The sequence below is a fragment of the Tursiops truncatus genome, chromosome 7 (genome assembly GCF_011762595.2).
Source record: "Tursiops truncatus isolate mTurTru1 chromosome 7, mTurTru1.mat.Y, whole genome shotgun sequence".
NCBI lineage: Eukaryota > Metazoa > Chordata > Mammalia > Artiodactyla > Delphinidae > Tursiops > Tursiops truncatus.
The window spans coordinates 3436582-3448965 of NC_047040.1; the positions used below are offsets into that span (position 1 = coordinate 3436582).

The 12384-nt window shown below is 48.7% G+C and overlaps 1 protein-coding gene across 9 annotated transcripts in view; it reads left to right on the forward strand.

The window, feature by feature from the left end:
* COL6A3 (collagen type VI alpha 3 chain) overlaps nucleotides 1-12384 on the forward strand; it is an 86138-nt gene that overhangs the window by 38556 nt on the left and 35198 nt on the right. For all 9 annotated transcript variants that reach the window (XM_033859471.2, XM_073807075.1, XM_073807077.1 and 6 more), the window contains 12 exons: nucleotides 1185-1799; nucleotides 3034-3633; nucleotides 4276-4613; nucleotides 5712-5790; nucleotides 6791-6936; nucleotides 8489-8581; nucleotides 9093-9146; nucleotides 10251-10322; nucleotides 11468-11494; nucleotides 11585-11629; nucleotides 11749-11802; nucleotides 12260-12322. In XM_033859471.2, coding sequence (XP_033715362.1) covers nucleotides 1185-1799; nucleotides 3034-3633; nucleotides 4276-4613; nucleotides 5712-5790; nucleotides 6791-6936; nucleotides 8489-8581; nucleotides 9093-9146; nucleotides 10251-10322; nucleotides 11468-11494; nucleotides 11585-11629; nucleotides 11749-11802; nucleotides 12260-12322 — 2186 coding nt within the window. The remainder of the gene's footprint in view (nucleotides 1-1184; nucleotides 1800-3033; nucleotides 3634-4275; nucleotides 4614-5711; nucleotides 5791-6790; nucleotides 6937-8488; nucleotides 8582-9092; nucleotides 9147-10250; nucleotides 10323-11467; nucleotides 11495-11584; nucleotides 11630-11748; nucleotides 11803-12259; nucleotides 12323-12384) is intronic.

Below are 12384 nucleotides of genomic sequence, written 5' to 3' on the forward strand. Positions count from 1 at the left end.
GAGCCACAGGGCATCTCAGCGGGAGGGTGTTAGGAAGGGCTTATGATAGGACTTGAACTCATCATAGATGGCTTGAGGAAATGGGACTTTGCCCCGGATCGAATGCTGTTGAGAAGGAGTAATTTTATGATTGGATATCTTACCAAATCTCACGGCTAATGCTGAAATTGATACAGAAGCAGTGGTCACACCTATGATCCAGGATGGGGAGTGTCTGGTGATTTTTGTTTCCTTTTTGTCAGTGTTCAGATATGATCAGGGCGTGGCTGTCTCTGATACTGATGTTCTGTGAAATCTTTTATGTGCCACTGGAGAATCCAAGTCCTGGCTCTGTATGCCTGGCCAGCTTTTCTCTCTCTCAAGATAGATGGTTCAATTCCATGACCTGCTCAGCTTTTGCTGTGCTATGTTTCCACTATAAGTAGCCAGTGATTTATGAGGCAAATGTTGAATTTGTTGAGAGGCAAGATATGAGCTATTTAATAAATGGCATCCAAGAAGTACCTAGAATTCTAATCAATAGGAAGCCATGGCTCATCTTTCCTAGGACTTCTGATTAATTTTATAGTTAAAAATGGATTCATGCAAAGAAAATAGGGGCATAATAGTGAAAATAAAAACTTCGTATAAATGCTAGAGATACGTGAGAAAAACAAATACTATGAATCAAACACCAGGAATGATGGTGTGGCCTGCTGGAGCGAGTTGGGATTCTCCGGGCTGTCACTAGCTAAGTGGTGGCCTTGGATGAAGTGAGGGCCTTTGTCCTCAGCTGTCTCTTTTCTTGCACAACAAAGATGTTGATGCTGGTGATCTCAATCCCTTCTGGTAGTAACAGTTCGTGATTCATAGATTATGGTAACCCAGGATTCGTTTCTAAGTGCTGTTTATATTTTTGAAATGAGTTGTAACCCAGACACCAAAGCCAAAATTAAAATTGAGTAAACCCAGAAAGAGAAAGTTTTGGAGAACTTAAAATATTTCAAGAAGCAGAAATTGTTTTGATGCAAAAGGCCCAATTTGTAATGATTGATTAAAAAAAGCCAAAGAGATAAACACATGCACATCGGCTTATAATTTTCATGTCAATTGATATTTTGGTGCAACATAGAGCAAAGTTCAGAAACGAAACCAGATGCGTGCCAGTCTTGTACTGAGTTTTCCTTTTTCCTTTTCATCCACAGCCGTGGAGAGTGATGCTGCAGACATCGTCTTCCTAATCGACAGCTCTGACAGTGTGAGGCCAGATGGCATTGCACACATTCGGGACTTTGTTAGCGGGGTCGTGCGGAGACTTAACATTGGCCCTAATAAAGTGAGAATTGGGGTCGTGCAGTTCAGCAATGATGTCTTCCCAGAGTTTTACCTGAAGACCTATAAATCCCAGGCCAGCGTGCTGGATGCCATACGTCGCTTGAGGTTCAAAGGGGGGTCTCCGCTGAACACTGGCAAAGCTCTGGAATTCGTGGCAAGGAATTTCTTTGTCAAGTCTGCCGGGAGCCGGATAGAAGACGGGGTGCCCCAACACCTGGTTCTGTTTCTGGGTGGCAAATCCCAGGACGATATTTCCAGGTATTCCCAGGTGATAAGCTCCTCGGGGATTGTGAGTTTAGGGATAGGAGACCGAAACATCGACAGAACGGAGCTGCAGACCATCACCAATGACTCCAGACTAGTCTTCATGGTTCGGGAGTTCAGAGAGCTCCCCAACATAGAAGAAAGGGTCGTGAACTCCTTTGGACCCTCCAAGGTCACCCCTGCACCTCCAGGAGTGGACATGCCCTCTCCCTCACGGCCAGGTATGAGCTGTGGTACCCATGACGGCAGAGCGGGACACCAATTTTTTTTTTTAATTGAAAAAAAGCAGTTAGCATTCATTTTAATAATTTTCTTCTCTCAGGGTCGTGGCTGCCATACAATTAGAAACTAAATACGGGAAAAATAATTGAGTTGAAATTGTAGGAGGAATAGAAGGAAACGCATCTCAGAAAGCATATGGTCATTGATTCTTCCATGAGCTTCCACGAGGCTAATCATAGCCCCATTGAAAGGTTCTATAAAAGTGCATTGAGGGTTAGCCACAGACTCATTGGCTGTCAGAATAAAATGGCATCTTTGAAGTTGTTCAATCTACGCCCCTCCGAACATGATTGGAAGTCAGCCTCTCTCCTTGGTGGGGTCCTGGTCCAGTCAACCCTCTTTCTTTGGACTGGTGTCATCGGGAATTTAGAGCTGTCCACCTATAGCTTTGACCTCATGCTCCTGGGTCTGACCTTTGGGGCTGCCAAGAGCAAACGGAGTCCCTCCACCAACCCACGTCTTTCTTAGCTCCTACCCCAGGTGATAGCCCCTCAGACATCTGGAGCAAATGATTAGGGCTGGTTTTCCATGGGGCATCTGTACTCCACTTAGCTCTTTCTTGTCTTCCTTCTGCGCTGGTGGTGGAACATCTCACAGTGCTCCGGATTCCCTTCTCTCTACTCCAGTCTTGATCCCTTGATTGGAACCAGGGAATTATCTCCAAATGTCCTTGAGTGTCACAGGCTCCAACAAAGCTCTTGGCGTGCTGGCTGGTGATCCTCCAAAGGTGCAAGGAGTCTGCTTCCCATTTTCCAATCTGTTTCTCCCAGCCCTCCCTTTCCCTGTCTCTAGCACACCTCCCCCAACTCCTTCCAGACACTATCATTTATTTTTGACCAGGAGGAAAGTGTGTAGTGGCATTTCCTAAAACCCCTGATATCACGGACTGTTGAATCCATGGCATAATCTCATTTTGCACGGGATAACTGGGACTCAGTTCCGCTGAGTTTTCATGTCTCCTTTCCTTTTGTTTAGGTGATTTATCATTTATCACCTAAACGTGTTTTGAGGACTGTGAATTCAGGAACTCTAGAGTCATGGAACAGAGTCCAAGGTGTCCACTGTGAATGAATTACAGGAATGCCTTATTTTAATCATTTTATGTTTTGTGTTTTTGCTCTGGATATAGAAACCAAATTTCTCCTTTTTTTTTTTCATTGTAATCGTCTTTAGAGAAAAAGAAAGCAGACATCGTGTTCCTGTTGGATGGTTCCATCAATTTCCGGAGGGACAGTTTCCAGGAAGTGCTCCGTTTCGTGTCTGAAATTGTGGACACGGTTTATGAAGGGGGAGACTCCATCCAAGTGGGGCTGGTCCAGTACAACTCTGACCCCACCGACGAATTCTTCCTGAAGGACTTTTCCACCAAGGAGCAGATTATTGATGCCATCAACAAGGTGGTCTACAAAGGGGGGAGGCACGCAAACACCAACGTGGGCCTGGAGCACCTGCGGCTGAATCACTTCATACCAGAGGCAGGCAGTCGCCTGGATCAGAGAGTCCCGCAGATTGCCTTTGTGATCACCGGAGGAAGGTCGGTGGAGGATGCCCAGGAGGCGAGCCTGGCACTCACCCAGAGAGGCGTCAAAGTGTTCGCGGTGGGCGTGAGGAACATCGACTCAGAGGAGGTTGGGAAGATCGCGTCCAACAGTGCCACAGCGTTCCGAGTGGGGAGTGTCCAGGAGCTGTCAGAATTGAGCGAGCAGGTTTTGGAAACTCTGCATGACGCGATGCATGAAACCTTATGTCCTGGTGTGCCTGATGTTTCCAAAGGTAATGCCCTTTAGGTGCATATTTTCAACCATGTCCTGTCGATGTTGGTGAGTTAACTGTTTACCCAGATCCCCAGCGCTGGCCTGTGGGCTCCTGTAGCATCTGGTGTGTCAGGCATTGACTTACATCCACGTGGGTTGGGTCCTGGTTGTCACCTACCACTGTGATCGGATGTGGTTCCAGGATAGGAGTGGATGTCTGTCTCTTCTTGCTCTTACCAGATTTACTCCCCATCCCCTACTCTTTAATCCCCTAAATAATTCAGACTGATTGATGCCTGTTTCTGTTTGTAGGTTTATCAGATCAATTATTTGAGATCAGAGGGTTTGCGTTCTCAAGTGTGTTTAGTCTAAAGCACAAACTCGGGATGCACTTAGATAGACACTGACTGTATACGTTGCCAAAGTTGATTAGTATCAGGAAAGCAAACGTACTGAATGGCCAACAGTTTTGGCTCCGAAGAGTCAGTGTGAGTTCTCCCAGTGAGAGAGGCAGATCTAATTGCTTCTCAGAGCTCACGCACAGAAGGTCCCATTTTGCACTTGAGCGTGGAGTCCTGGTCCACGCCCCGAGCTGTGCCTGTAGGTTGAACACATCTCGGCAGCTCGACTTCGAGCTCACGGCCTGCTTTTCCCTTTACAGTCTGTGACCTGGATGTGATTCTGGGCTTTGATGGTTCAAGAGATCAGAACATATTTGTGGCTCAGAGGGGCTTTGAGTCCAAGGTGGACACCATCCTGAATAGAATTAGCCAAATGCAAAGGATCAGCTGCAGCGGCAGCCAGCTGCCCACGGTGCGGGTGTCCGTGGTGGCCAACGCGCTCTCGGGCCCCGTGGAGGCCTTTGACTTTGCCGAGTACCAGCCAGAGCTGTTTGAGAAGTTCCAGAACATGCGCACCCAGCACCCCTACGTCCTCACCGCGGACACACTGAAGCTCTACCAGAACAAGTTCCGGCAGGCCTCGCCAGACAGTGTGAAGGTGAGGACGGCTGCCTCGTTTCCGCTTCCTGGGCCATCTCTGGGTTTTACTGGGCAGGGGCAAACCTCGATGCCCGGAAGCCCCCTCCCCAAACGGTTCTTCTATAGATGCTCTTCATGTTTGATGGGGTTGGTGATGCCTGTATGTAAGAGTCCTTTATTATCAACTGGGCTGAAATGGAATATCTTCTTCTAGTTTTACTAAAGCTCTAAAAAAAATCTTGGAAATCAGTAATTAAGCTTGAATGCATTGAATTTGTGAGTAATTCATGTTTAATCATAGTCCTGACCATTAAATGCATTATGTTCTCTATTTGTATTTACTTTTATCTCTCTCTTTCTCTGTATTGGTTCATACACACACACACACACACACACACACACACACACACGCACGCACGCACGCACAATCAGTTTGCTAGGGCTGCCATAACAACGTTCCACAGGTTGGGTGGCTTAAACAACAGGAATTTATTCTCTCACAGTCCTGGAGGCTGGAAGTCTGAGATCAGAGCGGCGTCAGGGTTGTTTTTCTGGAGGTCTCTCAACTTGGCTTGGAAACGGCATCTTCTCCTTCTGTCACCACGTGTTTTTCCCTCTGTGTCCTAATCGCCTCATCTTAGAAGGACACCAGTCATATTGGATGAGGACCCACTCTAATGACCTCAGTTAACTTATTGGCCTCTTTAAAAGTCCTATTGCCAAACATGGTCACACTCTGAGGCACTGAGGGTTAGGACTTCAAAATATGAATTTTGGAGCACAGGCTACACAAACACACACGCACGCATGTACACACCCACGCATACACATGATTTCTAGAAACTACATCTCCTAAATAAGATAATGAGATAAACTTTTTATTTCCATTGTTGACTGTGCTTTTTAATCAATCAAGTCCTACCCTATACCCATTTATTTTATACCTCACTTATTGCACAGTATCAAGGAACTATGAACATGGGGTGATTGTTTCTCAACCTTGGCCCCCAGTTTCCTCTGCTGTAAAGTGGAGGCTTTGAACTGGCTAATCCTTCTCTCAAGGGTCTGTGATGTTTCTTTCACTTTGGCTGGCGCTTGACGTATCTTTTATCTTCAGGTGGTCATTCATTTTACTGATGGGGTGGATGGAGATCTGGCTGATTTACAAAGAGCATCGGAGAAACTCCGACAAGAAGGTGGGTTCTGGGGCTTTCTATGGGAGAAGGAAACCTGGGTGAGGCAGGCGCACTGCTGGGCTAGAGAGAAACAACTCCGCCAAGGGAGCCTCTGGGAAAGCGGCTTCTCTTGGAGGACACCTCATCCCGGCATCTTGGTCTTCTGTCACCTGCCTGGGGCTACAGGATGGGGCAGCAAGGATCCCATACTTACACAGACAGCTCTATTACCAAGTCCTGGCACAGACCCCACGGGGTCTCAGGCTCATTCCTGTGGTAGGACATCTAGAAAGCATGATGCTTTTGTAAAAGAACATGAAGTTTTGATTCATTTGGCTGTATTATATAAGCTAGGAATTAATTTTATAGCAAAAAATCTTGCTGTATTTTCCATTTGCAGTTATCACAGCTCAAAAATACTCCAACGTTAAGAAAAGATACACTTTCACATAAAATTTGGAAAGCATACTTTCCAAATTTAAGGTGACTGGTTTGCAATGATACCTGTTATCAGGTGTACTATTTGTTCATCTGCTTTGGAATTTGGTAGCACTGGCTATCAAAAAAGTGGATGTCCACACTAGAGGTTTAAGGAGAATTTGTTGAAGCAAATTTATCATAAGAATGTTCTATTTATTAGCTTGCTTTTCCAGAGCAATGGAGATGAGACTGCTATCATCTGACTTGGGAGATGTGGGATTTCAATTCTTCCCACAGCATACCTGTGTTACGTAAGACCAGAGCTTGAGAATTTATGGATGAATAAACTTCATGGTGGTGTTTCCTAGAGTTACATGAATCCATTTACTTACTGACAAATCAGAAACAATTGCTCAGAGGAGTCCAGAGTTCCAGTATTTCAACTCTTCGGAGCAGCTAATCCGTGTGATTAAGCAAGTTTCAGTTAAAGGCCAAATTTTATACTGAAGTTTTCTTTAAAAAATAAAAGAGAGTCAGGAGGAAAAGCACTGAGGCTCTTGAATGCCTAGGTAAGGCTTCTTAAGTGTGCCTGTCCCCCCAGGCGTCCGAGCTCTGATCTTGGTGGGCCTTGAACGTGTCGCCAACTTGGAGCAGCTGATGCAGCTGGAGTTTGGGCGAGGATTCACGTACAACCGGCCCCTGAGACTGAACTTGCTGGACCTAGACTATGAACTAGCGGAGCAACTTGTGAGTGTTTTAATCATCTACACACAAACTGGTTTAGATAGCCCAATATTGGGCATCTCAGGATAACGCAGTCCGTCATCACCAGGCAAACGGAGGAGAGACCGCTGGGTGGGCAATTTAATTCATGTAATTTACTTGGGACCTACTTTGTTGCCGTAACATGAGTCCTGGAAATGGAGCTATCTGAGAACTGGAAAGACGGCCACCCGGGCATGGGTGTCGAGGCAGCTGTCGCCTTAGAGTTTCCTCTGCTCCCTTTAAAGAGACTTCTTTTCATTTATAAGATTGTTGAGAAGCCATACATTGAGATTTGACCCTTCCCTCTGTAAACAGGAAACAGGGAAAACAAGAATATGCAGGAAACGAAAGACCATTTCTGGGTGGAAAGGGGCTTCCGTCGCCTTCTCCTCTAGTTTCCTTTGGAGCAAATGAGGGCTCCCCATAGGCTTCCTAATCCTCTTGGGTTCAGCCTCTCAGCAGGTGGGGTTAACGTCTGGGTTTGGGGGTGAGGCTGGGGGCTTTTGGGACATGAGGGGGCTGAGCGTTCAACTCAGAGGTTCTTTGGAGGAGGCAGCGGTGCCCTGTGGGACGAGCTGACTCCCTCCGGCCCTCTGACCTTCTTCCCAGGGCTGCAATTCGGATTTTTTTATTGAGTGGAAGGAAGTTGAGTTAATTGACAAACCTAGGGCATGGGAGAAAGTGAAAGCTCTAGGAAATTCACTGCCAGAAAAGGCATTGACCATCATGAGTTTAGCAGGTAGAAATGTACTTTGGGTGTGCGCTTTCCCGCATAAGGCCGGGGGCTGGGATGGGAGGGAATGTCCAGGGTGTCTGATGGGCGCTGGAGTCATTGGTGACTGGCGGTGCGGTGCCTGTGGCTCAGAGGCAGGGATCCCACCCCGCAGCTGCTCCCAGGCTTCCTCCAGGCTGACGCCATGTTCCGTGACTCTGACCAGGGTTCTGGGGAAGGGCATACGGTCTCTGCTCTGAAACCACCTTCCATCCTGGCCGTCTGCAATGGTTTGTCAGGTTTTGCTTTCTGGAGCTTAAAAATATGTAAGCTGGGCTTCCCTGGTGGTGCAGTGGTTGAGAGTCCACCTGCCAATGCAGGGTACGCAGGTTTGTGCCACGGTCCGGGAAGATCCCACATGCTGCGGAGCGGCTGGGCCCGTGAGCCATGGCCGCTGAGCCTGTGCATCTGGAGCCTGTGCTCCACGAAGGGAGAGGCCACAGCAGTGAGAGGCCTGCGTACTGCAAAAAAAAAAAAAAAAAATGTAAGCTATACTTAACATCTGAAGCTTGAATATCTATGTTGGAAACTTCTAGAAATAAGGCCCAGCCTGAGGTGACATTGTGAATAAGACACATTATCTTTGGTGGTTCTTCAGAGTCCATTTGTGACACTGTATCGCCCACCCATGGCTAAGCCTTCAAGGGAGTTGCCGTAGGAGGTGACTATCTCTTGCTGTGGAGGCCGCAGTCCTCAGACGGCACATTTATGCCTTTTTTCTAGACATTTATTGAGATCTGAACTTCGTTTTTGTCTTGGTAGGACAACATTGCCGAGAAAGCCTGCTGTGGGGTTCCCTGCAAATGCTCTGGGCAAAGAGGAGACCGAGGGCCCATTGGCAGCATTGGGCCAAAGGTACGGTGGTGTTACCCTTTTCTTACGCCTGAGACTAGATTTCAGAGCCGTCATTACTTTGGCTGGGGAATTTCTCTGCTATGATGGTGGGGAGATGGAAAAGGGAGGAGAAGGAACTAGCTGTGCTGTAGGACAGATCTGAGGTGCAGACCTTGTCCCTGTGTCTGCTCCCTCCTCCCTTTCCACTGGGTTCTTTTATGCATTGGTTCTTCATTTTATAAAATTATGTTAAGACCAGTGGCATCATTGACTGGCAGCCTCACTAGGACGGCCAGCAGGGATGCTTCCCATTTGCCTCTAAGTTATAGGAAATGCACAGGATTTCTTGGTAGATCAAGAGCCTTAAAGATCCTGATAGAACAATTGCACTGAAATAATGAGTAGGAAACCGTCACGTTCCAGGGACACCGAAAGCACCGCTCTACCAAATGAAGGGGGGTGAAGAGATGCTTAAATAGGAAACAGAGAAAACCACAGCATTTAACCAAGGAAACGATTTACTTTCTTCTAGGGTATTTCTGGAGAAGATGGCTATCGAGGTTATCCTGGTGACGAGGGTGGACCTGTAAGTAAAGGTTTTTTTCCTTAAGTCTTTATTCCCTCCTTGTTCTTTACATGTTGGGATTGAATTGTGGGGTTCCTCATCTGTTCCGTTTCCAGTCTTTTCCATCAGAAAAAAATTACTTTCTAACTTTCTTAACAACTTGACTCAGATTTCTACACTATGGAGACTAGTCTGAGAATCTGAGGATGACAAGTGTGGGTAGGAAGTGCAGGTTTTTACGTGTTCCATCTCAGCGGGAGGGGCTAAATGGCTCCTGAGACAGAGGACCACTGAGGATGGCAAACCCAGCATCTACCAAATTCAGACATCCAGGCAGAGATGAGAGGCCGCTGGAGCTGGGGTGCAGGGGAAACCCAGTCAGGATTGCAGCGGTGATGCCCTTTGAGGGCAGCCTCCCAGAGGGCAGTTGCCGGTATGGGTTACCAGTCACCAAGGGGTCCATTTGGGGGTGGGTAGAGCCTGAAGCAGGGCCTTCGGGAAGCAGAATCCTGCCCAGAAGTGGTTTGAGAACTTTTGAGACACTAGAACAAGGCCCAGCCCTGGGGTGGGGAGAGAGGGCCCCAGCGGGAGGAGTTGAAGCCCCCAAGGTCCCGTCCGGCAGTGCCAGGTGTCAGGGTTGAGCCTGGACCCCATAGAAGAGCTGGGAACCCAGGACCATGGCCAGCCCTGGGGTGGGGAGAGAGGGCCCCAGGGGGAAGAGTCGAAACCCCCAAGGTCCCGTCAGGCAGTGCTGGGTGTCAGGGCTGAGCCTGGACCCCACTGGAGAGCTGGGAGCCCAGGACCATATGGAGAAGCAGCCAGCCCGAGGGTTCTCCACGGGCCCAGCCCCCACCCAGACCCAGTACCCTGAGGACTGCTTATCCTCCGCCCACCAGGATGTGCCCCAGACCCCACTTCCTCCAGGGGAGGAAACTGCAGGTTCGAGGCCCTGTGCAGAGGTCGGCCCGCGGGGCCCGCGGGCGGGGATGCTGGAGGCCCCGCCTGGCACATCAGCCCGCCAGCCAGTGGACTGCTTCCTAATGCACGCCTTTCACGGAGCTCCCTACTCAGTGGAGACACGTGACAAGAAGTTCCAACTCGCAAAATGCCTGTTTCTCCTGACAGGGTGAGCGCGGCCCGCCTGGTGTGAACGGCACTCAAGGTTTCCAGGGCTGCCCCGGGCAGAGGGGCATAAAGGTACAGTGACCCCCACGTGTGGGGAGGGGACCGTGGCACCGGGCCCCAGCGGGGAGAGGGCAGTCGGTGGTGCGTACAGAAGGGGGACACTTTCTCCAGTGCCTCCTGGGGAAGGAAGATGCCTGCCCCAGCTTCTCGGCTCAGCGCAGACAGCCAGTGGCCTCTCACAGAGGCAGCCCAGGGCCTGGCGGGTTCAGGAGCGCACACCGTGCCGGGAAGGGAGCCTGAGGTTGGAGAAACAGTTTCGCATGGCAGTGTGAAGCAGTCAGGACACACTGATGAGGACAGACAGGATGTGGGCCAGGGCAGAGAGAAGGCCGGTGCCTGGCAGCTTCAGCCCCTGGACCTGGGAGGAGTGAGGGAAGTGGAGGGGGCCAGAGACAGAGGGAAAGGACTCATGTGCTGGAAGGTTCTGTGTGTGACATACTTGGAGTCAAGGGCTGATGAACCTTCTCCTCAGTTTGCTGCCGTTTGAGAGACAGGCCACTGCAATGTCATAAAGGGGCCTCCTCGGAGCTCCTGTCCCGGGCCTTCACGGCCCAGCCGTCCTGCCAGAGAGCCAACACTACCCAAGTGCTCAGGTCCAGGCAAGTTAGTTTTATGATCCCCTCATGATAGAGCGAGAGCTAGCCAAACAGACTAATCTCTAACACTGAAAAGTCAGACACTGACTTTTCTTTAATATAAATTTATTTTATTGATTTTATTTTTGGTTGCGTTGGGTTTCTGCTGCCGTGCGCGGGCTTTTCTCTTGTTGTGGTTCGCGGGGCTACTCTCCGATGCGGTGCGCGGGCTTCTCACCGCGGTGGCTTCTCTCGTTGCAGAGCACGGGCTCTAGGCGTGCATGCTTCAGTAGTTGCGGCACACGGGCTCAGTAGTTGTGGCTCGCAGGCTCTAGAGCTCAGGCTCAGTAGTTGTGGTACACGGGCTTAGTTGCTCCACGGCACGTGGGATCTTCCTGGACCGGGGATCGAACCCGTGTCCCCTGCATTGGCAGGCAGATTCTTAACCAGTGAGCCAGAGGGAAGCCCTAGACACTGACTTTTAAGTTGGGGATGGGGAGAGGGGAGCCCTTAGCCTATTCTAGCCTATTCTCTTCAGCCTCCGGGAAGGAGCTAATGTTTCCTCTTTCCCTTCCCTTTTAGGGCTCTCGTGGATTCCCAGGAGAGAAGGTACTTAAGCTTGCTTTTCTTTTTATATTTAAAACTTTCCCAGTGTTTTGCCGTATTTTACACTCACCTGTGTGTCTTGTCCCCTCACAGGGTGAATTAGGAGAAATTGGACTGGATGGTCTTGACGGTGAAGATGTAAGTGATTTTGGACTCTGAGTGCAAATTACTTTTGGTCCTGAAGATTCCAGTGACTAACACTTCAGTCTGTGGTAGAAATTGTGCCAGGAATGACATTTTATCATTGTCTTTGGCAGGGAGACAAAGGATTGCCTGGTATTTCTGGAGAGAAAGGGAATGCAGGAAGAAGGGTAAGTATATTTCTGCATTGTTACTGTCATGGAAAAACTATGAACATTTCACTTAGGGATTATTTCTTTTACTTGTGTATGTTAAGACCACTTCCTCCAGGCAGCCTTCCCTGACCTCCTCCTGGGGTGCATCCTTGGCATCTCCTATGTCCCTTGTCAGCTGTGACATATTTACATTATATTTTTCTTGTTTGGAGAGTCCCATTGGGCAAGGACTGAGTGTGTTTTGTTGAAATAAATCCCCAGCGCCTGGCACAGAGTGGGTCCCCAATAAATACTTGTGGGTTACCTGAAGTATCTGGAAATAATTTTACCTTCATGGAAAATGAGTAAATGCAAATGCTGAAACACTGTTCTTTTTAAGATTTGTGATTGGAAGGAAGAATGCAATTTTGAGGGTGAGATAACTATGTGAAACTCATCTAATTCTCAGTCTCTGCTTGTGGTTTTTATTTAGGGTGACAAAGGACCCAAAGGAGACAAAGGAGAAAGAGGGGATGTTGGGATCAGAGGTGACCCGGTAAGGGGAAATCCTTGTCACCGATTTGAGACTTGAGTCCAGGGAAAGGGTTTGTGGGGAGA